The sequence below is a fragment of the Candoia aspera genome, chromosome 3 (assembly GCF_035149785.1).
Source record: "Candoia aspera isolate rCanAsp1 chromosome 3, rCanAsp1.hap2, whole genome shotgun sequence".
NCBI classification, from domain to species: Eukaryota; Metazoa; Chordata; class Lepidosauria; order Squamata; family Boidae; genus Candoia; species Candoia aspera.
Window position 1 is genome coordinate 140,812,453 of NC_086155.1, and position 27,653 is coordinate 140,840,105.

At 39.3% G+C, this 27,653-nt stretch overlaps 1 protein-coding gene across 1 annotated transcript; it reads left to right on the plus strand.

Moving 5' to 3' along the window:
• Positions 1–2,541: 2,541 nt before the first annotated feature.
• Positions 2,542–27,653, plus strand: TMEM170B (transmembrane protein 170B). Its single transcript, XM_063300211.1, has 3 exons — positions 2,542–3,113; positions 22,754–22,924; positions 27,151–27,653. Exons 1-3 carry the CDS (start codon positions 2,843–2,845, stop codon positions 27,279–27,281), a joined length of 573 nt encoding a protein of 190 aa, XP_063156281.1. The 5' UTR covers positions 2,542–2,842; the 3' UTR covers positions 27,282–27,653.

Consider the following 27,653-nt stretch of genomic DNA (forward strand, 5'->3'; position numbering starts at 1 on the left):
GCATCGATCTCTAATTTAGGAACTACTTTGCAAGCCACATTTCAACAAGAAATTAGGTAGATGAAATATACTGACACACACTCTGGATACAGGTAACCTTTACAGCACATGACAATCCCCAAATGAGTAACTTCCACAATAATAAAGATCAAATAACCACTTCTGCATTTGCTTCCTGGTCTTCTCAGCCTCTGTCAGGAGTTTTACCACCAACTTCATGAATTTTGGCTGCTAGACGATAACTGCTGCTTTACTAAGCTGAAATGCCAACAAGAGTATTGATTGTGACTTCCAAAACATTAACAGAGGTGAAGAATATGTTCCATTGTTTCCATCTTTCCATTACAGTATTACATGGGCAAACTGGTAGAGTACAAATGTATATTCCCAGCAGAACTTGGGAAGGCAGGAATTAAATTTAAGGGGAGGCTACTATATGATACAAATGATTTTTGAGTTAATCAACTAATCAAAACCTGTTCCCATACAAAGCTAGGAAACTCTTTCATCAACTTCATTCCATTCTACCCTTTTTGTTTTTGTTTTTTTTCAATCTGATTTATCAATATTCTAAGCCCACTGAGCATGCTCAGTTCCTATTTATCTTGTTTTATGGTGTGTCTTCCCAGATTACTCTACCAGTTACAATCATTTATTTGATTTCTCCATTTTAGATAATATGGTCTCTGCTCTAACCCTCTGGTCCTAAAGTGCTTTTCAGTTTTAATGCTTTTTAAAGCAATGTAGTTGTTTCTGTGTAACTGCTTTTTTTCCAATGTTGTTTGAATTGCTTCATATTTGATGTCGATACTTTAATTTTATACTTCATGATTTTGTTGTTGTTGTTAACTATCCAGACTGAGTTGCTGTAAATCAATCAATCATTTGAATTGATTGATTTACACCCACACTTTAACAGCAGCCTAATTTTCAGGGAACATACTGTAGTTCCCTCTATGCTTCCCAGAATGGCTGTAAAAATGGGCTTTGTAGCAAACCTGCCCTAGAAGGTTAGAAGAAACTTTGGATACTTTTATATGAAATGTTTTTAACGTTGCACATCGTAGGACACTGAGTTGATACGAACTCAGCCTGGTACATGCTTTGTAGCCGCAGCTGATTTTGTTCAAGCCTCATGCTAAGCCATAATGCAGTCTGATTCAGTATGTTGTACAAATCAGTAATTGAGTCACTTCTTCAATCAAATCAAAGGGGCAGACCTTTTCATGTCTAGCTAATCTATATAGTACTGTACTTACATATAGATTTCCCAAATATTACCAATACTGACTACACACATAAATTGTAAATGTTTGTGCTCAGGTTCTCCATATACATGTGTTTGAGTCTACAAGTTATTTCATTAGCCCAGTGCAGTTTGGAGCAGGGTGGATGTGCACATCTTCTTACACTTGCAGAGTAGCTGGCCACTCCGAAGCACCTTTTTGATATTGGATCTCAATTGTAGCATATCGCTAGTTCTCAAGCTTGGCAGAATCACAGCTCCATGAAATGATAAATGAACCCCACTCCCACCCATTAATAAAACAAATGAGTTAACTGGAATTAGGATTGGACAAGGAGTAAATATGCCACTTCTAGTAATTACATTTTAATCTGTATAATGTAGGACCTCTTAACCTCTGCAGTGCCACAACTTCTACTTGAAGCTTGAACAGGAAGTGAGGAGCAAAGCCCAGAGCAAGCTTGACATCACTCCTGCTTTGCCTGCACAGAATAATGAGAGTTATGTCAAAATTTGCTCACATTTTGCCTGGGCCCCTCTGCAGCTGGCCAAATGGGCTAAGCAGGGAACAAAGTTTGACAGCCCTTCCACTTTGCCTGCATAGGCCTGCCTTTTTAAAAATATTGTGGCCTTCCTCTAAGATGCTTGCAATCTTCCTGGAGAGGGCAGGGCTAACTAAGACTTTGAAGCCCCCTATGCTAGAGGCAAACAGAAGGCATGTTGTCACATTATCTTCGATTTCCTCAATCATCTGCTTGCATGCCTGCTTACATCAAACGAGTGTCTCCATTTCCCTTAGTTTGTTAAATTCTCTGTGGTGGACTAGAGAATTTTTGTTATTAGGCTTGATGATGATCTATTCAAGCAGCACCCCATATGTACTAAAGAGCCATATAGAAGATGGAACCGAAGCAGTATTGGCAATTGTAACAGACACATCGCTGTTCCCTCTAAGTGGGAATGGTTGTCTATCGCATCTGGGGGCGCCCAGTTAAAGAAGCCTGAGGAAAGCTTGGATAAATGACCATGCCCTGCCCAACCCCCACCCCACCAGCACCTCGCTCCCCAGCTTCGTCGCGCGAACGCGCCTCGCCCTTCTCCGAGGACGCTCGCGCCTTCCCTTACACGAGCCACAGGGGGCCGCTGATAGAGCGCGGTCCATTTTTTCTCTGTGTCTCGCGCGCCCTCGCGCGAGTCCACCTCGCAGTGGGAGGCGACTGGTGGAGGTGGGGCCACGCGCGCAATCGCGCCCGGAGCAGCGGTTGGTCCGGCGGCCGGCCGGCCAGCGGGAAGGGGAGGCGGTTGCTCGTCGGCTGCGTCTCGCGGGCGCCTCCCCCACCCTTCCCTCGCGCTCGACACGAGCTTCTGAGGGGGCCATGAGAAGGCGGCTTCGAAAGGAGGTGGTGATGGCCGTTGCTGCCGCCGCGGCCGCCCAGCGCCTACCTCCGCCTCCTTTCCCCTCCTCAGCCCCAGACCACGGGGTTCTGTGTGCCTGCCAGCCGTAGGAGGGCCGCGGCGCCCACCGCAACACCGGTGGGAGGCGGAGAGCGAGCTAGCGTCGCCGTCGCCTCCTTGTTTGTCCAGCTGCCGTCCTCGATGTCTCCCCCGCCGGGGGGAGCTCACCCCACCCGTGCCCTTTCTGCCCCTAGAGGCCTCCTGGGAGCCCGGCCTCGGCCTCCCGTTTCCCGAGGCTGCTGCCCAAGCCAGGCACGACTCCCGAGGCGGCGGCCCAACGGCGACAGAACTGGCCTGGCCGTCTCCCCCGCGGCGACCATGAAGGCGGAGGCGGGAGACCACATGATAAACCTGTCGGTCCAGCAGGTGCTGAGCCTATGGGCTCACGGCACATCGCTCCGGCATCTCACGGGTAACGGCCGGGGAGGGGCTCTCGGTGGGTTTTGCGGGGGGGGGCAGGTGATAGAGGGTGGTGGGTGGGCAGCAGTTGGAAAGGGAGAAGGCTTCCTCCCAAGTGCTGTCGACTAGACAATCTTGTGCTGTCCAGATGTTTAGGATGAATGCTACTGACAGTGCTAGCTGGGGCTGGTGGGATATGCAATATAAAAATGGGGGGGGGAGTGGGGAGAAGCAATCACCACTTTGCCTACCAGTGTTCTACATCTGTGACATGTAGAAGATCTCAGGTTCCCTGATGAAAAGGTGAGTAGAAGTGGCAGGCTATATGTTAATAGCTGATGATAATTTCATAATTGTTGCTAGAAGTATTTGTGTGGGTGGTGTAGGATGATTTTTCCCCTTGCCTTCATCTTGAGTCAGTCAGCCTTCTAGAAATTTTTCTAGGTGAAATTTTCAGAAGTGGTGTACCATTTTCAGAAGTAGTGTACCATTGCATTCTTTCTTGGGTGACAGAGTGACTGGCCCAAGGTCACCCAACTGTTCTCCATGCCTAAGGCAGAACTAAAACTTCGGTTTTCCTGTTCCTAGTCCAGCACTTTAGCCATCAGACCAAACTGGGTCTTAGTTGGAGTGAGATGGTAGAATTGTTTATGGATCAAGTAAATATTCTGTAGGAGTATAGATAAAAAGTAAGATGCTGTGTTGGAGACTTCAAGGAAATGAAGCTTACAGCTTAGATTTGTGGGATGTTTTTTGATGCCTTTTTTATGTAGGCATAAAGCTCTGACAATGAATTTGATAGAATGACCAAGAGGAAAGAATATCAGAAACCTATTTTCTGCATTGGGCTGTGAAATCTAATTTTCTGTTTCTTATAAAGCTAGATAGCTCATAGGCATAGGGCCTGTGATGCTCATAGCTGATCAGCAAAGAGTTAGGAAAAGTAATGAGAAAAAGAGCTTAAGATATGTGAGAGTTCCTTAAAAAGACATGGAAAGCACAGATACAAACAATTCCAGTAACAGAAAAAATAGAGAACATCAAAAGATGTCAGTGTGGCTATACAAAAAGCATGGTGAATGACTGAAAAGGGAAAAAAGGCTCACCAATGTGAGAGGGAAGGTAATCAAGGAAAAGCATGTGCAGGTAGTCTAGAACTCTAAATCCAGTGTCAGGAAAGCTAAAGCTCAGAATGATATGAGGTCAGTAAAGGATACTAAGAACAACATCTAAAAGGGCTTCCATAGATAGTTCAAACTACTTGTTGCTCAGTGGTGGCAAAATTCTAACAAGTAACAAAGCTTCTCAGTTCTTCAGTCCTCTCGAAGAAGAATGTATGTGTCCCACTAGGAAATGGTGAAAAGCAAAATAACGGGGAGGGTTAAAGCTTCAGATTGATGGAATCATGGCCAGGGACTATCTCTTTACTTTGAATGAGTTTAAATCTGCAGAGCTACTTGAATCACATGCATATTGGAAAATTGTTGAATTGACATATGACTAGAGGATGGCAAGTGTTGTCTCTGTTTCCAAAACTGGGGAAAAGGCTGGTCCAGAATGAATTATTTATCATTCAATCTGATGATGATACCTAAAAAGATTTCTAGAGTTCTTTATACTTTGCATACAGTTAAAACAAAAATATATAGTCTGGAAGCACAAAGAATATGCAAAAAGCTTGAAGGATGTATTACATCAAGTGATACAGTTTCATATCATACTATATCAGATTGCAGAACTACTGTATACTAAAAGCCTCTGTTTTATAGGAATTTTATTGAAGATTACAATTAAAAAGATAAGAACCAATACAAACTAAAAAAGAAAAAATAGAAAGTGCAGAAAAAGAAAAAGAAAGAAAATATATAAAGAAATGACTTCGCTTTCATAACAAGTATAAACAGTTTTAATGACTTACCACCTTCTCTTAAAATACAACAAAATATCTTTTCTTCCCATATCTCATATCTTTCCTATAAACAAATCTTTAAAGTTTCAGTTCAGTCCTGATCAGCAAAAGTCCATTAAGGGTTACCAGAGATAACAACATATCTATGTTTAACCTTCATCAAATAAACCAACTTTATATTCCTTCCTTTTACTTTTAACAAACTTGATCTTTTTATATTCCTTCCCTTTATTTTTAACAATCTTGATCCTTAATCCCCTTAAATAATGTCCTAGAACTTGATTTCTTCTCATTTTTTCTTTGTCCCTTCTAAAAAAATCCTCAAAAAATACATCGACCAGTTTAATATGTACATCCAATGTAGCATCTCCTTCTACGACATTCCCATAGTCCATCATTTTTAAATCCACTTTCAAATCAGACTCAGTCCTATCCTATCCAGTAAAGCTTGTTCCTCTTCCATATCATCTTCCAAACACAGTCTGTCTATACTGGCAGACATTTCTAAAATTAACTTCTGGATCCATTGGTCATGAATATCCTTCAATATGTCTAATGTTAAAATATTTTGTTCCATTCTGTATTATTAAGTTTTGGTGCTTTTCTCCTTTAATGGTAATCTTTAATTCCTTCTGGTTCCCTTTTGTGTCTAACCTTCAAAATCCCTTATATATTTTTATTAAGTATTCAGAACAACAGCATTTTCTCACAGGAAGGATTCTGATACTTAGTTTTAAAGTCTTATTTCAAATCCATCTGGACCCTTAGTCCATTTATAACTTCCCCAAATCCATGTTCTAATCACCCTTTTGCTGTTTATTCAAAAAAACAAAAAATAATTTTTTAAGTCCTTAAACTTGATTCTTTTGCTAAGGACTGAAGGAAACTCACCCAGTGTAGTAAAACTTGCTGTTATGAAGGTTCCTAATATCCGAAAAGCAGTTAACAGGCAATTTCCAAAAGTGATTAAGAAAGGAAGTATGTGAACCCTGTGTCTTTTTTTGAAGATGCCAAACCACGGCTTGGGCTACAATGGCATTCCCTCATTTCCCAGAGCTCTAAACCCACTGGAGACAGCTATTTTGCTATCTCCTTGCAAGGAGCAATTGTCTGGAGTACTTGTGGGCAATCCCAGTCCTCTCCTTGTTCAGAGAGGAATCGCAAAGAGTCAGTCCATTCACCAGCTCTTCATTCCACTGCAGTCATCAGCTCCACTCTTGCAGAGCCATCTTCAGTTCACCATTTCTTCCCTGGAAGTGATGAACTATACTAACAGCCTCTGAACAGCAGTGGCAATGGAACAGAATTTGGCCTTAGGCATTGAATCTGACTAACATAACACCTGTCTGATGTAGCACTTAGAAAATATTGGTCAGGTAACCTGAAAAGACCACTGTTACACTAAGAGGGATCTTTCTGCACATCAGAATAACAAACATGTTGCTTCAACTTTGCTTTTGAACCTTTTGGCTAAAATCAAGAGCAGAAAGCAATGTAATATATACCATTTGTTGGGATGGAATGGTGAAGAACAATTATAAGTAAACTAATCTCTCATTTGGGGGAGGGAGTAGGTTCCTTAATAGAATATGGGAAGGCCATAAATATAATAGGTCTTGATTTTAGCAAAGCATTTTATAAAATTCATTCTATTAGACATAACATTCTGATTACCAAGTAGTTAATTGTGGGCTAGATAAGTGGATACATACCTGGTTTGAAAATTGTACTCAAAAGAGTGCATTTTAATAATTCACCATTGAACTGCAAAGAGAGATTGAATGGGCTGACAGGTAACAACCCTGGATATTCTGCCCTTCAGTTTTTTTAGTAATGCTCTCATCCATTCTGAGCTCTCATCTGTTCTGAAGAAGTTGAAGAAATGCTGATCAAATTTGCAGATCAGACAAAATTGGGAAGGATAGCTAATGTCCTAGAAGACAGAAATCAAAATCAAAATGTGTGTGATCCATTAGAGAAATAGGCTGAGAATAACAAAATAAAATGTTAATAGTGATAAGTGCAAAAATGTTCACTTAGGAAACAAAAATCAAATGCATGGGCATATCTTGAAACAGTAGTTGATTGCCCTTTCCTTTTGTTGATTTAATTTGCAGTGTGGCTGCAGAAGAGGCAAATGCAGTTTTAGGTTCATCAGCAGAAATGCAGTTTTCAAATCATGGGAAGTAATAGTTACACTTTGCACTGCATTGGTCAGACTCCAGTTTGAGTACAGTACTGTATCTGGTTCTGTGCACCACACCTTAAGAAATATTAAGAGAAATTGGGCACATTCAGAGGAGAGTAAAAAAGTATGATTAGAAAACTAGAAATGGTGTCCTGTGAAGAGACATTGAAAATGTTTAGCCTCTGAGATAGCAGTACCTGAAACACAAAAGAAGATCAGAACCTGTTCCAGAATGCAGGAAAGAGAATAATGGATTTCAATTATAGGAAGCCAAATTCCAATTGATGTTAGAAAAAAACTTAGACAAAAAGAGCAGTTTGAAATAAAACCAATTACTCAGATTGATAGTGGGCTTTCCTTCTCTGGAAGTGAAAAGCCTTTGGGAGTAAGCCTTTGAAATAGCAATACCTTAAAGGATATTACACAAAGGAAGATCAGAACCTGTTCTTTGTTGTTCCAGAGTACAGGAAAGAATAGTGGATTTTAATTATAGGAAGCCAAATTCTAGTTGATGTTAGAAAAAATCTTAGTCAAAAAGAGCAGTCTGAAATAAAACCAGTTACCTAGATTGATAGTGGGCTTTCCTTCTCTGGATGTGAAAAGCCTTTGAGAGTAAATAAATAAAATAAATAAATAAAGAGTGGAAATAATCTGTCAGGGATGTTTTAGATTCCTGCACTAAGCAGAGGGAGTCTGATTTAGTGACCTAAATGGCCTCTTCCAACTCTATGCTTTTATGAAGTTTGGTATCAATTAAACATTTTTTGGCTATTTAAATAGATACATCTCTTGTCAATGAGTTAGAATCACTGTAATATTTTAATATAAAATATTTTTAATTATGAAAAAACATCTAGATAACATCATCTGAAACAATGCGTATCTTTTCTCTTGTGCAGCAAGAGAAACCTCTTTCAAAAGCATGTCTCTCTGGTGAATTGATGTTTCACCAATAAAACTGTTTTTCCTTTAGAATGATTCTTTTATACAAAGTAAAATACGTAGAGATTTAATTTTTCAATACATAATTTGATTTATTAAAATTTATTTGATTAAATAAGTGATTGAATAACTAATTAAATGATAATGCTGTCAGAGTATTGATTCGCCTAAACTAAATTGCAAAGGAGTGTTTTGTAATGGATTCTGAAAGGGGAAAAAATCACGTGGAAAAAGTGGAAGGAATTCTACTTGTATTGCTTTGTCTTTCCTAGCTGTTCTTGAATTAACTGTGCAATACTAATATATTTGTTAGCGTAAGTATTTCACATGCTGCTCTGGCTCTCAGCAATAATACATTCTCACTGTTTTCATCAGTGGTGGTTCAGAATTCGTTGCCATTAAAATCATGCATGATGGATATGGCAAGACATAGAACTGTAGTAACTCACAAAATCATACATTTCCTAATCAAATGGCCAAAGTGACATTGATGGATTTTCTCCCATTGGTTTCCTAATTCATTTTTCATTGATAAACACTTTTTTTGTGGGCAGGGAGGCAATTTTGTATAAACTGGTTTTAAATAATCACTGATTCTCTAGCTTACCATTCTTTTGCTAGATACACTGTTTAAATAAATGAGAGAATCCTCTTTCCTTTTCTGTTTGTGGTTACATGCTTACATATTGATATGAATAAGATGCAAGTTTGATGTGGTATGAGTGTTGGTAGTTATTGAATGTATTCTAATGATATATTCAGCTAACAAATGGTTTGGAAATGCAATTGAGGTAGTATTTTATTCTAAAAATTACATACATGAAGCCTATTTGAAAAAATTATGCTTGGAGATAAGTGATAAGATTGGTTTTGTGTGACTATATTAAAGACAATATAAAATATTTTTGAGAGAATCCAGCAAATGGCATCCTGCATTCCTCTCTTGAGAGTACTTGTGTAATCCCATAATTGTAATTTTTATGTCCTCCAATCACCCAAGGCTCAGGAACATGTTCAAATTTAAAATTTTGAGTATTTCTGACCATATGAAGAATTATTACTTTAAAAGCATGGGCATGTATTTTTCATCTCTGGGAAATACATTTTTGCCTAGTATTACCAGCATTTGCATCTAACAAAGGGGTGTAAAGTGTGCAGTCCAGGGACTGCATAGAGCCACAAACTCCCCCATGAATGGGGTGAAAAGGCTTGATTTTTTCTTTTTCTTTTTTAAACCAGTTTGGAGGGCTATGAGAAGTATGTGGAAGGAAGCTTGCATTGGAGAGGCTGCAAAATGCGAAGTCTTCCTGTAAGTTTATATATAGAGAAAAGTATAACTATAATAGATTGGAAAAGTGCAGGGATTTTTTTTCCCCTTGTCTTCCCCTACCTGGTGTTTTGGACAGAAGCCAAACTTTTGGAAGATAGAATTTTTCCCTGTTCTGTATATTCATAACTGTTCTAGAAGAAACAGGAATCTTTTCCTGCTTTCAAACTCCTGATGGCAGATCTCCTACAGGTGGTAAGCTAAAAAGGTAGTATGTGAAAAGAAACTGAAAGTAAAAGCAGTTTAGAGACAAGGAAAAGAAATCTGTATAGCATTTAAAGGAGCAGAGTCAGACATAAAAGCAGGAAACATACGTTATTTGAATGCAGGCTACCATGAATCTAAGAAAAAGCATTGAAAGCTCCGCAAATAAGTAAATAAGTAACAGTGTATGCTTAGTTAAGTATAAGAGTAGCATTAAATTTTTATGTTAGAAAAATTTAAGCACTGCCTTTGTATCCATGAAGCAACAATAGAAACCTTTAAGAGTTAATTCTGTACCTATTCATCTGTCCTGCCTATGCCAGATCCCCCCAAAATGAACTTGTGACCTTTCAGAGACTTTTAAGACATTCATTTAACAACTGCTAACCTCCTCCCTAAGTTAGTTCTTGGCCACTCTCACTTTTGGAATAATCCTTGACATGTTGTGCAAAACCCAGTGCCACTCTGGAGCTGACAGTTTATGTAGTCCTGTCTGAAAGGCTATAGTATTTAGAATTCAATTTTACATATTTTACTGAAAATAAATTCCATTTTGTACAGTGGGACTTACTATCCACTGTTTACAATTGTCAGCTAAAACTAATTCTAAGTGATTTTGCGTAGTATGTATATAGATCAGCCTTTCTCAACCTTTGATCCTGGAGGAACCCTTGAAATATTTTTCAGGCCTTGGGGAAGCCCTGCAACTTCAGGCTCAAATATAGGCCAGAAGTTACAAAATTATTATATTCGTTTTGTGTGTAGGCTTGTATATATTCATTAACAGTGTTCTTAAATTAAAAATAATGAAACTTCTTTAATGTGAAATTTCCTGAATTTGAAATAATTTTTAAAATAAATCATGATCTCCTAGGGAACCCCTGGTGACCTCTCGCAAAACCCTAGGGTTCCGTGGAACCATGGTTGAGAAACCCTGATATAGATAGAGCCAAAATACAATCTCTTGTCTTTGAGGCAAAATTCTAGAATTCAAAAAGTGTATGGGTTGTATGAGAGATTTTTTTTTATTGTAGGAAAAAAATAAAGAATATAATGTTTCTGAAAGCATATATGTACAGAAAGTACAGATAGTCCTCATTTAGCAACTGCCTCAGGCAGCAACCATTCACAGTTACGGCAGTGATGAAAAAGTAGCTTTGTGATCAATCCCCGCATTTATGAACTTCACAGCATCTCTCTCTGGGTCACATGTTCGCCATTACAGTCAGTACTCTTGTGCGTTGTCCTGCGCCTGACTCTTTTTTTTTTCTTTATTCCCTCCTCGCAGAGCAGAGAGACTGCCTCAACAAGCTATCTCTTCCTGAGGTGCTTTGATCTGCAGCGCAGTGTGTCCCTAAACGGTGCTAACCACAAGCTCAGCTCTGTGACTTTAATTAGTTGATTAGAACTCTCCTGCTCAGGCTGCTGCCTGATATTGACAAGACCTTAATCAATTTCACACTGAAGGATTTTTTTGCCTCCTAAGCAGCTACCCTTTCAAAGCCACAAGTGTGCTAGGCAAACAGCTGGCAGTAGTGCATTCCTTTTGATAGGTATTCCCTATTGTTTGCCTGCTTACTCTCTTGTAACCCCTTCCTCTCCAATGAATGTAAATACAAACATTAATTCTCTTCTTGCTAATTATGCCAGTGCCAAGGTGAACATTCTAAAGGCAGGGGAGTGGAGAAAAAGGGCTACAAGATTTGTTCCTTTTACCCAGATTCCTCATAAGTTGAGTTCCAGAAACCTACTCTGCCGTTTGGGCTCACCTGGCTGTTTGGGAACGTGTCCTTCTGATGCTGTAAAGCAAAGGAAACCTGAAGTAAAATCATTAGCACAGTCATGGTAACATGATTTTTCACTTAGCAACTGCTTTGCTTAACAATAAAGTTTCTAGTCTCAATTGCGGTTGCTAAATGAGGGCTACCTGTACCTTAAGGTCTTCATAGAAAATTATTGACAGATTCATGCACTCATGAAATGTTAAAAAGATTAATAAAAAACAGATTTATCAGTACTTATTAACTATGATATGTAAATGGAATGTCCTGGTTCAGGGACAGAGTGCCTCTAAATATTATAATGTTATTGTAATAGACAGTAGTAGAGAACTTGGAAGCTTGCTTTCTTGCTTCTGGCTACTCTAAGCACTGTAAATAAAATACCTAGAAACACAGCAGGTCTAGTTTTATGTTCTTATCCTGAGCTCCCCATGATAATATTAGCTTACCTGTTAGAGGTATTATAACAATTGCTGACATAATTTATGTATAGCTCTTTGACACTTAGTAAAAGTACTTCATAAATTTTGTACATCTAGCTATTTAGAAGCTGATAGAGTAATTCTGGATTTGGATAATGTAATGATTGCCTACCCTAACAAAACCAGACTCACAAGTAGAAGTTTAATGATACCTGATTTATTAAAGAATAGTGTGCAAATACAGAGAAAGCTGAGAATGAGCAAAAGCGCGCCAAATACAAACTAAAAACCCTTGGTGCGAACGTAATCCCTCCCCTCGCCCAAACCATTTCAAATTCCCCACCGCAGGTGCTGATGACAATTTCTGCTGATGTCCTGGGAAGAAAATCTTGAACACACGAAATAACCCAAACACATTCCAATCCAGCTGAATACAGATAATATCCCAGGAGGCAGAATCCTCCTCCCCTCCCAACCTAAACACGCATCAGCAAAATGACATGCGAAACATTACGATGTATGTTTAACATTGAAATGGTGAACATGACATACCGCCCCCCCCCCCAAAAGAAAACCATCAGGGAGCAGGTTTCAGAAGATAAGTGACATGAAAGCGTCTAACTAAAACAGGAGAATTAACATCACGGGCAGACACCCACTCAGGGTGGGGGAAGTGCTTCCACCGAATCAGGTATTGCAGGGTGCCACGAATCCTGCGCGAATCAAGGACCTCCTTCACCTCAAAATGCTGCTGCCCATCAATCATGATCGGAGCAGGAGGCGGAGGCTGTGGATGCCAATGGGACGAGTGGCTGACAGGCTTAAGCAAGCTGCAATGAAAAACAGGATGCAAGCATTTCAGGTTGTGAGGCAAGTCCAATTTAAACGTGACAGGGTTCACAACCCCCACAATGGGAAAAGGACCCACAAACTTGGGAGCCAATTTCTGGGAAGGCTGTGGGGACTTCATGAACTTGGTGGAAAGGTAGACTGATCACCAATCTTAAAATCAGGTTGAAGGGTGCTCCGCTTATCTGCATGCAATTTATAAGCAGACTGGGCATCAGCCAATGCCTGCTGAATCACCGGCCACGAGTCAGCCAGCTGAGCAGCCCAATCAGAAGCAGAACAGGGCTGTGTAGAAGGTTGTGGCAACTCAGGAATGGGTACAAAATCTTGCCCAGAAACCACCCAAAAAGGGGTGTGCCCCATGCTTTGATGGACAGCATTATTGTAAGCCACCTCAGCAAAAGGTAGCAGATCAACCCAATTATCTTGCTGACCTTAAAAATTGTTCAAGGGTCAAATTTAAAACCTCTGTAGATCCATCAGTCTCCGGATGCGAAGCAGTGGACAATGCCTGTTTGGTGCCAACCAGTTTCAAAAATGATTTCCAAAAATGGGAAGTGAACTGTGTCCCGCGGTCCGTGACCAAGCGGGAGGGGCTACCGTGAATCCGGTAGATGTGTATTAGGAAAAGGCGTGCCAATTGTGGGGCGGAAGGAATAGAAGCACATGGAATGAAATGGGCTTGTTTAGAAAAATAATCCTTGACAACCCAAATCACAGTCTTTTTCTGACTAGGAGGTAGGTCCACAATAAAATCCATAGAAACCTCTTCCCATGGACGGGATGGGCTTGCAACTGGCTGTAAAAGCCCCTGCGGCTTACCCCCCTTCCGTTTTGACATGGCACAGACAGGGCAAGAAGCAACATAGGTTTTCACATCACGTCTCAGGGTAGGCCACCAAAACTGGCGCTGTACCAGATCCAATGTTTTGACAAACCCAAAATGACCAGCTACTTTATCATCGTGAGACCTGGTTAAAATTTCCCTTCGCAAGTTGTCAGGCACATAGAGGCGGTTTTGCTTCCAAGCTAACCCATTGTCAAAAGTAACATTGTCTCTATTTTCCTGCAACCAAGTATCGGATTTCAGTTCCTGGAGAAACTGTTGTTGCAATTGAGAGGGAACTGGCGTCCTCCTCCCCCCCGGTGAAACCGAAGCTGGAGGCAGTTGCGCACGGGTTTGGCTGCGTGTGACAGCCTGCAACCCCAGCTGGGGCTCGGTCCACACTATGCCCACGATTTCAGGGGCTTGGACTGAATCCTGGGGCAGGCGGGAAAGCGCATCAGCTAGGAAGTTCTTCTTTCCCGGGACAAATTTCAATTGAAAATCAAAGCAACTAAAAAACAGCCCAGCGAATCGGCTTAGGACTGAGTTTGCGGGGTGTTCTGAGCGCTTCTAAATTCTTATGGTCAGTCCAAACTTCAAAAGGGCATTTAGCCCCTTCTAGGAGGTGCCGCCACGCTTCCAAAGCAGCCTTGACTGCAAAAGCCTCTTTTTCCCAGACATGCCACCTCCGCTCAGTTTCGGAAAACTTCCGAGACAAATAAGCACAAGGCTTCAAGTGACTGTCAGCATCTGCTTGCAATAAAAGCGCTCCAATTGAAAAATCAGAAGCATCTACCTGAACTACAAACGGTCTAGTGGGATCAGGGTGTTGCAAAATCGGTTCAGCAGTGAACAGGCTTTTGAGTTTGTCGAAAGCCACCTGGCAGTCAGTTGTCCAATTCAGCAGTGCCCCCGGGTTCTTTACTGTGCGCGTGTCCCCCAACCCCTTGGTATGTAACAAGTCAGTTAAGGGCAATGCAATTTCAGCGAACCCCTGGATGAACTGGCAATAATTGCTAAATCCAAGGAAACTTTGGAGTTGTCTCTGGGTGCATGGGCACTCCCACCCCAAAATAGCCTGAATTTTCCCAGGGTCCATCTCAATGCCCCTGTCAGAGATCCTATAACCCAGGTAGTCAAGTTGAGTCTTATGAAACTCACACTTGGAAAGTTTGGCTCAGCGTTTCTCAAGTTTGCTAAGCACCTGTCTCACCAGGCGTTCGTGCTCCTCTTCAGTTTCAATATAAATCAACACATCATCCAAACACACCAGTACACCTTTAAACAAATGTTCATGTAACACTTCATTGATTAATTGCATAAACACCCCTGGTGCCCCCACCAATCCAAAAGGTAAGACTTTATATTGGAAAGAACCCAGTGGACAATTGAAAGCAGTTTTCCATTCATCCCCCTCCCGTATGGGGATGCGGAAATAGGCTTCCCGCAAATCTAGCTTAGAGAAGATCTTCCCCTTTGCCAGATGTGCCAACATGTCTTTTATTAATGGCAGAGGATATTTGTTTGATATTGAGACCGCATTTAATCCGCGGTAATCTGTACAGAGTCTCAGTGTCCCATCCTTCTTTCCCCGGAACAGCACGGGGGCGCCAACTGGCAAATTTGCTGGTTCAATAAATCCCCTGGCCAAGTTTTTATCCACAAACTCCCTCAATGCCGCAAGCTCCTTCTGAGTCATGGTGTAAATCTTCGGCTTGGACAGTTGAGCGTTAGGGACCAACTCTATCGCATAGTCAGTTTTTCGATGGGGTGGGAGTTGGTCCACTTCCATCTCACCAAACACATCCGCAAAGTCCTGGTATTTCTCTGGCAAGCCCTCCAGTGGTGTCACATTGAAATGCGGGGTTGCTGCCGCAGCCCTCCCCACCGCAGCAGACGGTACTTGTTCCGCTGCAGGAGCTTGGTAAAAGCCATCGGAAAAAGTCAAAGTCCTGTGTTCCCAATTTATGTAGGGGCTTTGCTGGACCAGCCAGGGAATTCCCAAGATGACGAGGGGATGACCCACAGGTGCTACCACAAATTGTAACCCCTCACAGTGGCTGCCCAATTGCAACGCCACCGTTCCCGTGAAATGAGTCACTGGTTTCCCTCCCACTGTTGAACCATCCAGCTGGATGAAAATCATGGGCCGCTGCAATGGGAAGCTGGTTAAGTCCAAAGCAGCCACCACGTTGGGGTGCATTAAACATCTCGAACACCCGGAGTCAATTAACGCCCAAACCTCAACGGTCTTAGTGCGGGAGCCTAACTTCACTTTCACATTCAGCGTGGGACAATTTGCACGCACCAAAACATCTTCGCACCCGTCATCCACCACCTGCCCACAGGCGCTTTTCAGAGCAGGTGGCTGGCATTTCCCGCCGGCTCTTTTAGATTGTTTTCCTCCTCTCCCCCGAAGTAAGGAACCTCCTCCACTTCGGTTTCCACCTTGGCTGCCTTCATTTTCCTGGGTAGTGAGGGCGATTTGCCTGCTGCTTTTCCGGACCGATCGTCTGGCCTGGGTTTTGGGTAAGCAGCCACCCTGTGGCCCTCCTTCCCGCACCAAAGGCACTGCCCTTTGGCATAACGGCTCTCCCTCTCCTCCCAGGCACATTGCCTGGGTTTCCCAGTCGTGGCAGTGGGTCGGGATCCCTTGCTGAGTGCCGCGTGTCTCAGCGCCTTCCTACTGTGTGCAAAAGTCTCATGGGCATGTTCAGCCTTCCCTGCCAACTGTATCCATTCATACAAAGTATCTGGGTCGTCTCTGCCCAATGACCACCGTGGGACCTCCATGTTCAGCCCATCCTTAAACAGCTCTATTAAGGTGGCCTGGGACCAGTCCTCAACCTTACCAGCCAAAGCCTTAAATTCCAAAGTGTTGTCGGCTACGGATCTTTGCCCCTGGCTGAGTTCTTTTAGAGCCCTCTTCACCCTTTCTTTGGCTAATGGGTCTACAAAGTGCAGCTTTAATGCCCACAAGAATTCTTTGAAATCCTCCAGCTCAGGAGCGTCCGCCTCATTTAACTGGACAAACCAGTCAGCAGCCCGCCCCTTTAGCTTGGTGGCAATGGCATTTATCTTGGCCCTTTCAGAATGGAAATACGGTCTGAATTCATCCATATAACTACTTGCATTGGTAAGAAAGAATGACAGCTTAGTTGGATCCCCGTCAAATTTGACTGTAAAGTCTTTAACCCCCGCTCCAGGCGGGCCCCTCGCCACATCTGGGCGGTCAGTCTTTCTTTTGGATACTGGAGATCTCCGCTCTCGAAGAGGGGACCTCGAAATACTCTGTGAGATTTTGGCTCAGCCCTGTGCCATCTCCTTCCTCTTTCCACCGATCGAGGAGGAGAAGAAGGGGACGAATACCTGGTGCTGTGAGGTTGTGGCTCAGCCCTGTGCCTTCTCCTGCCTCTTTCCACCGAGCGAGGAGGAGGAGAAGGGGACAGATACCTGGTGCTTGATTCTCCTCTTCCCCTCTCCCGGGGCCCCCAGTCCATTGACAGTTTCTTTAACATATATTCCATCGACTCAAATTTGGCCTCCAATAGTCTTATCCTTTCAGGGGTTTGAGAATCCTCTTTCCCTCCCCCGTCCTGCCTCACAACAATTGGGGACATGGGGTACCGCTGCTTCCAAGACGTCTTGGATGTCCCTGGTAGGGGTCCCCGTGCTTCATCCCAAGTGATCAGCTCGCCGGGTGACTCTTTGATAGGCTCAGGGGCTCCTTTTCCTCCAACCTCCTCTTCCTCCGGACTGGAACATGAAATCTCCTGTACCTCAGATAGTTCCCGAGTAGGGACCCTCTCCGTTCTCCTCACTGTGGAGTCGGGTTCCCCATCGCTCATGTCCTCGCTTTCCCCGGTTTGGGGTTTTGGTTCGGTCATCGCTAGCGCTACTCCCTCACAAGATAAATCCAGAAAGGGGCTAACGGTAAATTTTTAAGATTCTCAGCTTTATGTAATGATTGCCTACCCTAACAAAACCAGACTCACAAGTAGAAGCTTAATGATATCTGATTTATTAAAGAATAGTGTGCAAATACAGAGAAAGCTGAGAATGAGCAAAAGTGCGCCAAATACAAACTAAAAACCCTCAGTGCAAACGTAATCTCTCCCCTCGCCCAAACCATTTCAAATTCCCCACCGCAGGTGCTGATGACAATTTCTGCTGATGTCCTGGGAAGAAAACCTTGAACACACGAAATAACCCAAACACATTCCAATCCAGCTGAATACAGATAACATCCCAGGAGGCAGAATCCTCCTCCCCTCCCAACCTAAACACGCATCAGCAAAATGACATGCGAAACGTTACAATGTACGTTTAACATTGAAACGGTGAACATGACAGATAATCTATCTGGATAATGTCAGCTGCCACTCTAAAGTTGAGTTATTGAGAATTCCAGTTTAGTAGCAATAAGCAATTATAATAATCAGTTTAAACAAAACACTGTTTATAACAAATCCTAATAAGCTGTTAAATATTGGAAAACTTTATGGAAAATTATCAAGACCACAATAAAAAAGCACAGTGGATTGACACATTTGGGAAAGAATTTGATGAAAAGCAAATGGAAGATATAAGAGCAATAAAAATGATTCAGATGCAAGTAAAAAATACCAAAAACTAAAGTGCCCTCCAGAAAGATTAACTACATGGCTTTTGGCTCAAATACTTGACAAGCCTACACTCCAGGCTAGCAGCACAGCTGAATGACCTTTGGAAACTGAAGAAGAAGGAGGGGAGGGGGAGGACATTTCTGGTACAGAAAAGCAACACACCCTGATGTCTCTAGGCCTATAACTTGCCTGCCCACAACACTGAAATTGTTAATTGGGATTACAGAAAATCTAAAACAAGTTTATTTGAGATAAAATGCAATTTTCCTGGTGGAACAAAAAAGGCTTGCAAAAATTCATGTAGCACAAAGTACCAGCTACTAATTGACAAAACGATCCTTAAATCTCAGAAGAACAACAATTTTTTTCTAGCCTGTACAGTATATACTATAAAAAGGCATTAGACTGACTCCCCCTAGAGATTGTAGGAGGAAAGCTGTGTTAGCCTATGGTAGCCAAAAATCAGGAGGAGTCTGGTAGCACCTGTTCTGACTAATAGATTTTATTAAAAAGGCATAAGCTTTTGTGAGCTGCTGCACATTTCATCAGATGCAGAGTGGCTGAATCCCCAGTAGATTCCCCCATAGCTGGATTCAAAAATCCTTGGAAATGTTTGGAATAAGCAGAAATATTAGAAGATTCCTGGAGATGTTTCTGTGGGCTTCATAGGAAAACCAGCCTTATGGTAAGTAGAGAAAATTTGGGGAAAATACAAATAAAACAAGGCATTTTCTGAGGAGATTATTGTCACTGTTACTTTATGTACTGGCAGTGATTCCACTTACAGGTGCCTGAACAAAATCAATTGTGGGTTCCAATTCACAAAACAAAGCCTGAAAAATAAACTATTTGCTTTATACGATAGACCTAAAACTATATGGTAAATCAAAAGCTGAAATTGAGTCTCTGATGGCCGTAGTCTATATATTTAGTGAAAATATGGGAATGAAACTTGGCCTAGACAAATGTGCTAGTTTTGCAGTTAATGAAGATAAGATTATAGAAAATGGATTACAGCTAATGAATGGAAATGCCATTAAACACTTGGCACTTGAAGAAGGATACAAATACTTAGCATTAATGAAAATTTCTGATTTACTGCATGACTGAGATAAAAAGACTACTAGTTCAAATTATACCAAATGAATCCATTTTTAAAAAATCTAAATATTTGGTTCTAATACTTTTCAAAATAAATAATGCTCACTAATATAGCATTTTATTTTATTTAAGTATTAGTATGCTGTGTCGTAAGTTCTCTGGCTTTTTATAAAAACAATTTGATTAAAAATATAATACTATAAAAATGAATAACATGAAATATGGTAGAACAAAATTGTAGGGTCTCCAAACCACAGTTTGCATTATTTTTAATCCTTGGTTGAACAGTTCTTCATCTACTACTAATGGTGCAAGATGAACATGTCTGGGAATACTATTCCATGACTCAGCGCACTAGGTTGATACAATGACAGTCTGGTGAAAGTGAATATACTAAGCCTGCAACACATTTCCTTTTAAAAATTACCTGTAATTTCATGTGCTTTCTGTAATCTCACTCCAATATCTTATGTGAGAATGCTGAAATCTTGCAGATTCGGTGATATCCTGACATTTCAGCCATTTAAAAAAGATGTTGATTTAATTTTGAGGGAATTACTTTTGGGTGACATAGCATTCTCAGTGTGTTGCCAGTCCCTAGTATGTCATGGTTATAGTCCCTAGAATGTTATGATCACAATTAAAATGTGTCATACTTCAAGCAAACAGATGGTTATTTGGCTGATTCATGAATGGTACACAACACGTTTCCATAACTACCTTGATTTTTTTATTTGTTCCTAGAGGCAGTTTGTTCCCCCTCCCCTTCTTCACATACTGATATAGAGCTCTTCCTGGTTTTCAAATTCCATTTCATTTGATAAAATGACTGTTAAAGCATACCACACAACAATAAGTCTTTAAGATGCCACAATATACTCTATTGCAATATGGTAGAGTAATTGAGCTCTCTGGAAGTTCTCTTCCATTACTTTGCCTAGGAAACTACTACTAGTAGTAATAGTTATAGCAATAGCTGTAATTTTTATTTCGTATGTACATATAGCTAAGTGCAGTAGAGGCAGAACAATTGAATACAGCACAGTGTAGAATGATACTAATAACACCCACCCTCCCCAGTTTAATAATTAATATAAGACACAGCCTAATAGCAATGTAATCATAATATAAATCTTTATTGAATAATTTCAGAGTTGTTGCAGCTTCATAAAGGTCCAGTAAAAATAAATGAAACAACTCTAGAGATATGAAGGCTCTCCAAACTGGATATGTGAAAGACATGCAACTATTGAATGAATGCCTTCTGCAGCTAAATCCATACAGGCTCTGTGAATCAAGACCTCTGATAACATGATTGGTTTGAATAATTCCCTATCCACCATCAATACTGCAATAACAGCATTGGCTTCTCCATAGGCATTCACATAAACATTGAAAATACCTGCAGAAAATAATGGCTTCTGAAAGAGTCAAGATACTGTACATATGTTGCCTTTCCTCCTGCGGGTACTAACATTGACTGCGTGAATACTTCAAGGAAGCCAAATGCTAATGGTGGAAGTTCAGTGGCATACTAACATAGTGAGTGCTGCAGTTTAGATGATGCCTGAATAAGTCTCCCAGATATGTACATACTAGAAATAGAATTCCTTGATAGCTATGCAGTATACTAAGGTGCCTGTTTAATCAGTCATTTAAAGTGGTATGATAACATTGTGGGCTCCACTTTGGAAAGAAGAACACTTGCTACGGTATATGTAGCTTTGGATCATTTTCCTCAGTGAATAAATGAACAAGTATAATGTTGTGGACTCATTTGTTTAATTGGGTTTTCTTTATCTAGTTTTAGGATTTGTGTGAACAGGTTACAGTTTAGGTCATATTTATGCAGAAATACTGAAAATTGAAAAGGGTTCACAAACTTTAAAAAATCACTTTATTTTTCTAATCAACTTTAGTCTTTTTTGGAATAGTACAGGTTTGGGAACAATGTCACAGAGATTCTTCTAAATACTTACTTGTCTCTTTTCCTGTGCTTAGTTATTTGTTGCCTAAAAGAAAATGGGGGCAAGTGGAAACTTTGTTGCCTGATTGTTTAGAAGTATCCTTATTGGATTGTTTTAGTTACATAGATTTTATATGGTTTCATGTATGTGCCTTTAAATGAAGGAATATTTTCAAATTAATTATGAACTATAAAAAAATTGCAAAGCATATTATGGTAATATTTAATACTGTATTGTACAAAGCATTCTATGATAATATTGTAATACTGTATTGTACTAATTATGAACTATAAAAAAACTGCAAAGCATACTATGGTAATATTTAATACTGTATTGTACTGTACTGTAAAACATTACAGTTTTGGGGAATGAATGTTAGCATGATAGGAGTATGCTTTCTTAAAGCAGTATAACTAGTATGTGTGGTGAAATTCTATGGCTTTAAATGTTATTTTTTGGAAAAGTTCTACATCTGTACACCTAGTTAATTCCATAAATTGACAACTGTTTTTTTAGCAGTTGTATTTAACATCTCCAAATAAAAGTCATTTTAATATAACATATTTGTAATGCATCCTGCATTCTTTACTTATGGCATTCATTGAATTATGCAAAAAAAATTAATATTCTGTTTTTTTACATATCTCAGTCTTATGTAGCTGCCATTCAATCCTCAAATAATAAAGAACCTCACTCTATAAGCATTCAGAAATGATGTATTGATAATTGAAATATTATTAGCTTCATCAGAGGAAAACCCATGCATATTGTCCATTTAAGGAAAGCAAATATCTTCAGTACTTTACTTCCAATACTATTTCTGAAAGATTAGTATCCTGTATGTTGCTTCCCTTAAATTATTTCTTTTGGCTTTCAGAGTATTTTATGAATATTGTGTTTGTGTCTGTGTGTGTGGGAGAGAGAGATTTATATGCATACACACACACACCCCAACACAGACACATTAGCATAACTTTGAAAAGTGATCCATTTTATTTTCTTTTGTTTTAATATTTAATTCTTCATATCATTGTTCTACAACCTGTTAACAAAAAGAGTCCTGTTGGTGGCTTACAGGAAAAGAAAGAAAATCTAACACAGAAGTATGCACAGTCCTTTTGAAAATGGGTAGAGGACTGAATAATAAAATGAATTGGTAGGTGAGGATTATTTCTATGCATTTAACATATAGGATACCGATATTTAATATTTATTTCTTTATATTATTTTTACATATTAACAAAAAAAGTGTCCTATTGGTAGTTTACGGAAAAAGAAGAAAATAAGGAAAAAGCTAACACTGAAGTATACAGAGTATTTTTAAAAACAGGTAGTGACAGGATAATTTTTAAAAACGGGTAGGACAGGATAAAATTAGTTGGTAAGTGGTAATTACTTCTGTGCATGCATTTATGTCTCTGTCATTTTTCAAACTACTTTAGTGTCTATATTTTTGTTTCAATCAGAAAGAAATCAGAAATACTAACCTGCTGTTTGATTACTTTTTTCCAGAAATGTGGTACTGGGTTTTCCTATGGGCTCTCTTCTCTTCTCTCTTTGTCCACGGTGCTGCAGGAGTTTTAATGTTTGTCATGCTGCAAAGGCATAGGCAAGGGAGAGTAATCTCTGTCATTGTGGTCAGCATTGGATTTCTGGGTTCTGTAACTGGAGCTATGATAACCAGTAAGTCTTAAATGTTCAAATACAGTCATGTATTTTTTTGAAGATTTTTATTAGCAATTGTGGTGAATGTTCATATATTGCTTCTGTTGTTCATAATTTTGGAGTTTTATACTGGATTGCTATTCATTATCTGAAGGAAAAAATCATAAGATTATAGCCATATTTTTTCATATAATACAATAATATCCTAGGCATAATTCTCTACCAGTGCCATTAACTGGTAAAGTACTGCAAACATAACCACTATTCTTACTCTCAGGTTACATAGTGGCTTAGATATATATTTTCTGAATTCCTGAGAATGTACTTGGATCAGGCCTGCTCTATAAGCTGTCCTTTTATCCTAGTACAAAATAATGAACTGATATTTTAAAAACCTGCATTTTGAAGTCTAAAGTAGGTGTACCTGTTTCAGTGATTCAAATTGAAAAAAATACATTACAAATCTGCACCTAAAAAAAAAAGACTTCTGTATTGAAGAGGATTCCATTGCCTTCATATTGCCATTCTAGCTTTGGTGAAAATAGCAATAGCTATTCATGGTGCCACAGTAGTCTTTTTACCCTCTCTTTAAAAGATAGCTAGTGCAACAATGGCAATAGATGATGGAAAAATTATGACAATGCTCTATAAAGTCTGTAAGAGTCTGCTGTCACACCATAGAATTCTGGATGAATAATAATGGCATAATCTTCACATTGGATAGCAGGTTTTCAATTGCCAGCAGGACAAATTTGCACTTATTGCTAGTCTACATTAATGAAATATTGCAGTGGAGCTTCAGGTACCTAAAAAAGGGGGTGCAAGTGGGTTTTCACAATTACTGTTTAAAGCTGATTCTTAGATTAGATCAAAAATCATTTGAAATGTGAATGCCCATTTTAAATAATGTACACAAACTATATTAAGTACAGCAAATAGTAAATAGCGAATAAGCCTGGCATTTTTATATGTTGATTCATGTTTCTTATTGTATTTAAGTAATGAAGTTTTTAAAGAATGTTTAATAAATTGTCAATGTGACTTTGTCCAATAAAGATACTTTGCCTATGTGTTTTTAAGACAATTTTTAAAAATCTGTTGCACTTAGATTCTGTTCGAGATTTTGTTACAATCTAAAGTTCTTTAGGAGATAGCTATTGAAATAGTAATATCTAATAAAAATAGCTTCTGAAAAGAAATAGTGTGATCTGACCCTTTGTAGAATAGGTGCACTATTTTGTCTGTCATAGCAAATTAAGGTTAGCTTAGCTCATTTCACAGAAAATTATGAGGGTAAATTTATGTTTGTTATATGTGATGTTTTCAATGTGCATGAAAACATCATTTTTATATACTTGAGATATGTGATCTTAATTAAACAATTTTCTCTCATAATAAAAAGCAAGGTTTGTGCTATGGTTTCGTTCTCATTTCATTCTTCTGCAGCACTCTCTCACTGAATTGTCTCCAAATATTAAATCTTAAGTGCCTATTAAAATATGCTTTCCTGGAAAAAAAAAAGTTTAATATGAAGGTCATTTTTACTTTGTAAAAATAAGTTATAATACTATAATGTATATTCTTGATTTTTAAAAAATAAACCCCTTCCCCCCCAAAAAATAAAAAACACAATTGCTAAATGAATCTGGAAAGTACTGTAGAGTAACTCCCTCCTGTATCAAGGTAGACAACCCTTGTATGTGAGCCAGCCACATCATTAACTTGTTTCCATGACTTCAGGATTCCTAAACAATTTACTAGTGTGGTATGAAAAGGAACATTGCTGGGATTGGCAAGGTAGTGCTTGCTGATTTCAGGAGACATGTCACCACCCCAAATAAAACAGTTGGAATCTCATGAGTTTTTGACAATCTTTTTGTGGGGAGCAATGCTTGGACTGTTATATGAGAATGTATGGTGGTCCTTTGTATACTTGTGTGATAGATTTCTATTGCCTATGGAAATTTTCATAAACTTGTTAGGGGCAACAGCCTATATTAATGCCTTTGTAATCCTTTTGTACAGTACATATTTGCTTTATAAATATTTGCTTTGTTAACTGTAGATGATACTTAGGATTTATTTAGTGGCGTGTTTTCCCTAATTTTTAAAAAGATTTCTGTGCAGATTTTTACACATGCTTTGAGATGCCCATAGAAATGTAAAAAGTACTTTATAGCACAACTTTGAGCAAGCCATTAATGTCTTTTTGTCTTTCGGGCTTTTTCTCTTCTACTTGTTTTTGGATTGTGATATTTTGGTTTAATAAAGTAAGATATGAACAAGACTTGCATTTGGGCGTGAAGTCAATTTTATCTTCTTTGCAGAATACGCTTAAGTGCAGTAGAAAAGAGTGATGCATTTAGTTTGTTATCACTAAGAACCCTTTAATTACCGAAGATTTGTTTTTTATTATTTTTATATTTGGCTTGTGTGGTTCTCTGGCATGAATTAGAGCACAAGCAATTTTTTATCGCAGAGAGAAGAAATAAAAGAAATGTGCTTGTCTGCCACCTTTGATTTGATTAAATAATTAATTATGTATATAGATATTTATATTGATACATATACATGGTAACGTCTTTAATAAAGACTGTCACATCTACCTATAAGGATCCATGTATTGTGATTGATCCTACTGCCAACTGTTGTTTTAAATAGGAAACAATGTCTGGTTTTTTAAAAAAAATCCAGTACATACAGAATTTTATTTACATATAATAAACTTTCTATATTTTTTAAAATCTTCGTGCCAAAACATGAATCAGAACGTAAACATATACAGAAAGTTATACATTGAATAATGGAAGGTGGGGTGAGAAAGATGATGTATTAATATTATTGTCAGCACTAGATCATTCAAGCATTCACACAATGACAGTCAGGAGACTCGGTTCCTTTAATTGTATAATGAAGCAAAATGACTAGGACAGAGGTAAAGCTGTGAATGGAGAATTCCGGCTAAAACATACATTTAAAACTACATTCCCTTGATTGCCTTCCTTTCCCACGAAAGTATGTCACCCCCCTTTCCCATCCAGGTAGTGTTGCTGGTGTATCTCTACTGACTGGCCTTGATGTGAACCATCATAAATCTGTAGCCATAATAATGCAATTCACACTCCAACTCAACACCCCCTCCCATCCGGTGACAGAGAGTCACCACCATTGATAAGAAAGTGATGGAAGATGCTCCGATAAGGGGTTCTGTGAACCTTTTGATCGGAGGAATCTGACAATTATGCTAAGACAGCATAATTTATGGAAATTTTCTATAAGGAAAATTATATTAAACTTCAAAAATATTTTTCAGATTATTGAACAATAACTGTTTACTAGGATGAATCCTATTTCTTCTAGAAAAACTTCAATAAAATGTTCAGTTTTCTGTGGGGAAAAGAACTTTCAGTTTATTTCAAGTGGAATAGTATAGTTACCAGCTTTGAACCAATCCAGTATATTAGACTATAGTCTGAAGTTGATTTTGTGATTCTTCCTTGTTCTAAAGTTTATTCCCTGATCAGTTGAAGTGGGAAACTGATTAAATTGAAATATTTCTCACTGTTCCAATTCATTGCAAAAGGAAAGAGTAGATGCCAATGCATGCCCTGTTGAACCAAGAATATGCATTATCTTAAAGTATAAGTGGGATAGCTTGGAGAAGGTAGGTTGCTTTGCCCATGTTTTCTTGGCAGAGTGCCTGATAAGATTTAAACATTTTAAAGAATTAGACAGTGGCTCAGGGTTCAAAGGAATTTGGTCTGAGACTGTATAAATAAAGAATGCTTAGAGCAGTCTATCATTGCAGACCTGATTTCTGTTTTAGGGTGTTTCATGGACGGTCAACAATCAGAAACTAAACCTTTAGATTATTTGATAATCTGTCTTGCATTGATTTCTAATTATTAGTTCCTTACGTGGGTTGGGGACTTTAAATCTCATTGAATGGAGGAGCTAAATACATATTTAGATCTGTCCCATTCAGATGAATGAGAAAGAAGTGCTTAACTTTTGCTGGATCATTCCCTCAAATATATTAAGGACATGTAGAAGAGTGTGCATCTACATTTCAGTAAACTGTAGAACTATACTTGTCCAGTGTGATACGAGTTGTAAAATAAATTGTGTATTTTTTAGTATGGAGAAAGGGAACATTAACATATTGACTGTATAGAGATTGTTGAATAGCATTTTTTTGTTCTATCTTACTGTAATTTTACTTTTTTTTGCCTTGTTCCTTTTAGGTGCAGCAGTAGCTGGAATTTACAGAGTGGCTGGGAAAAGCATGGCTCCCATGGAAGCACTGGTGTTTGGAGTTGGGCAGACTGTACTGACAATAATTATTTCATTTTCAAGGATTCTTGCAACACTTTGAATTTTCTATGTAAGTGCTGTGTGTGAAAGGAAACAGTCTGCAGTGAAGCTTTCCAGAAATGGCTTCAGTAGCTGATGGATTGGAATTACCAGGGCAATGCATGGTATGTGGACTGCAAAACTAGAGGTCCTATCCATTTGGAAAATACTTCCCTCTAGAGTCCAAAAATGACACACTACTGCACTGTACCTAACGTGCCTCTGTCATAGGCAAGGTGTGATCCGTTAAGGAGAAGCTTGATATAAATCACCTTGTGAAGCTGCTAATCAGGCAAACAGTTGGTGTTGTGATCATTGTTTGTGACAGTATTGAAGGAAATACAGGGGCATTTCTGAAGAATGAATAAATGTGCCAAATGTGAAATTGATTTTT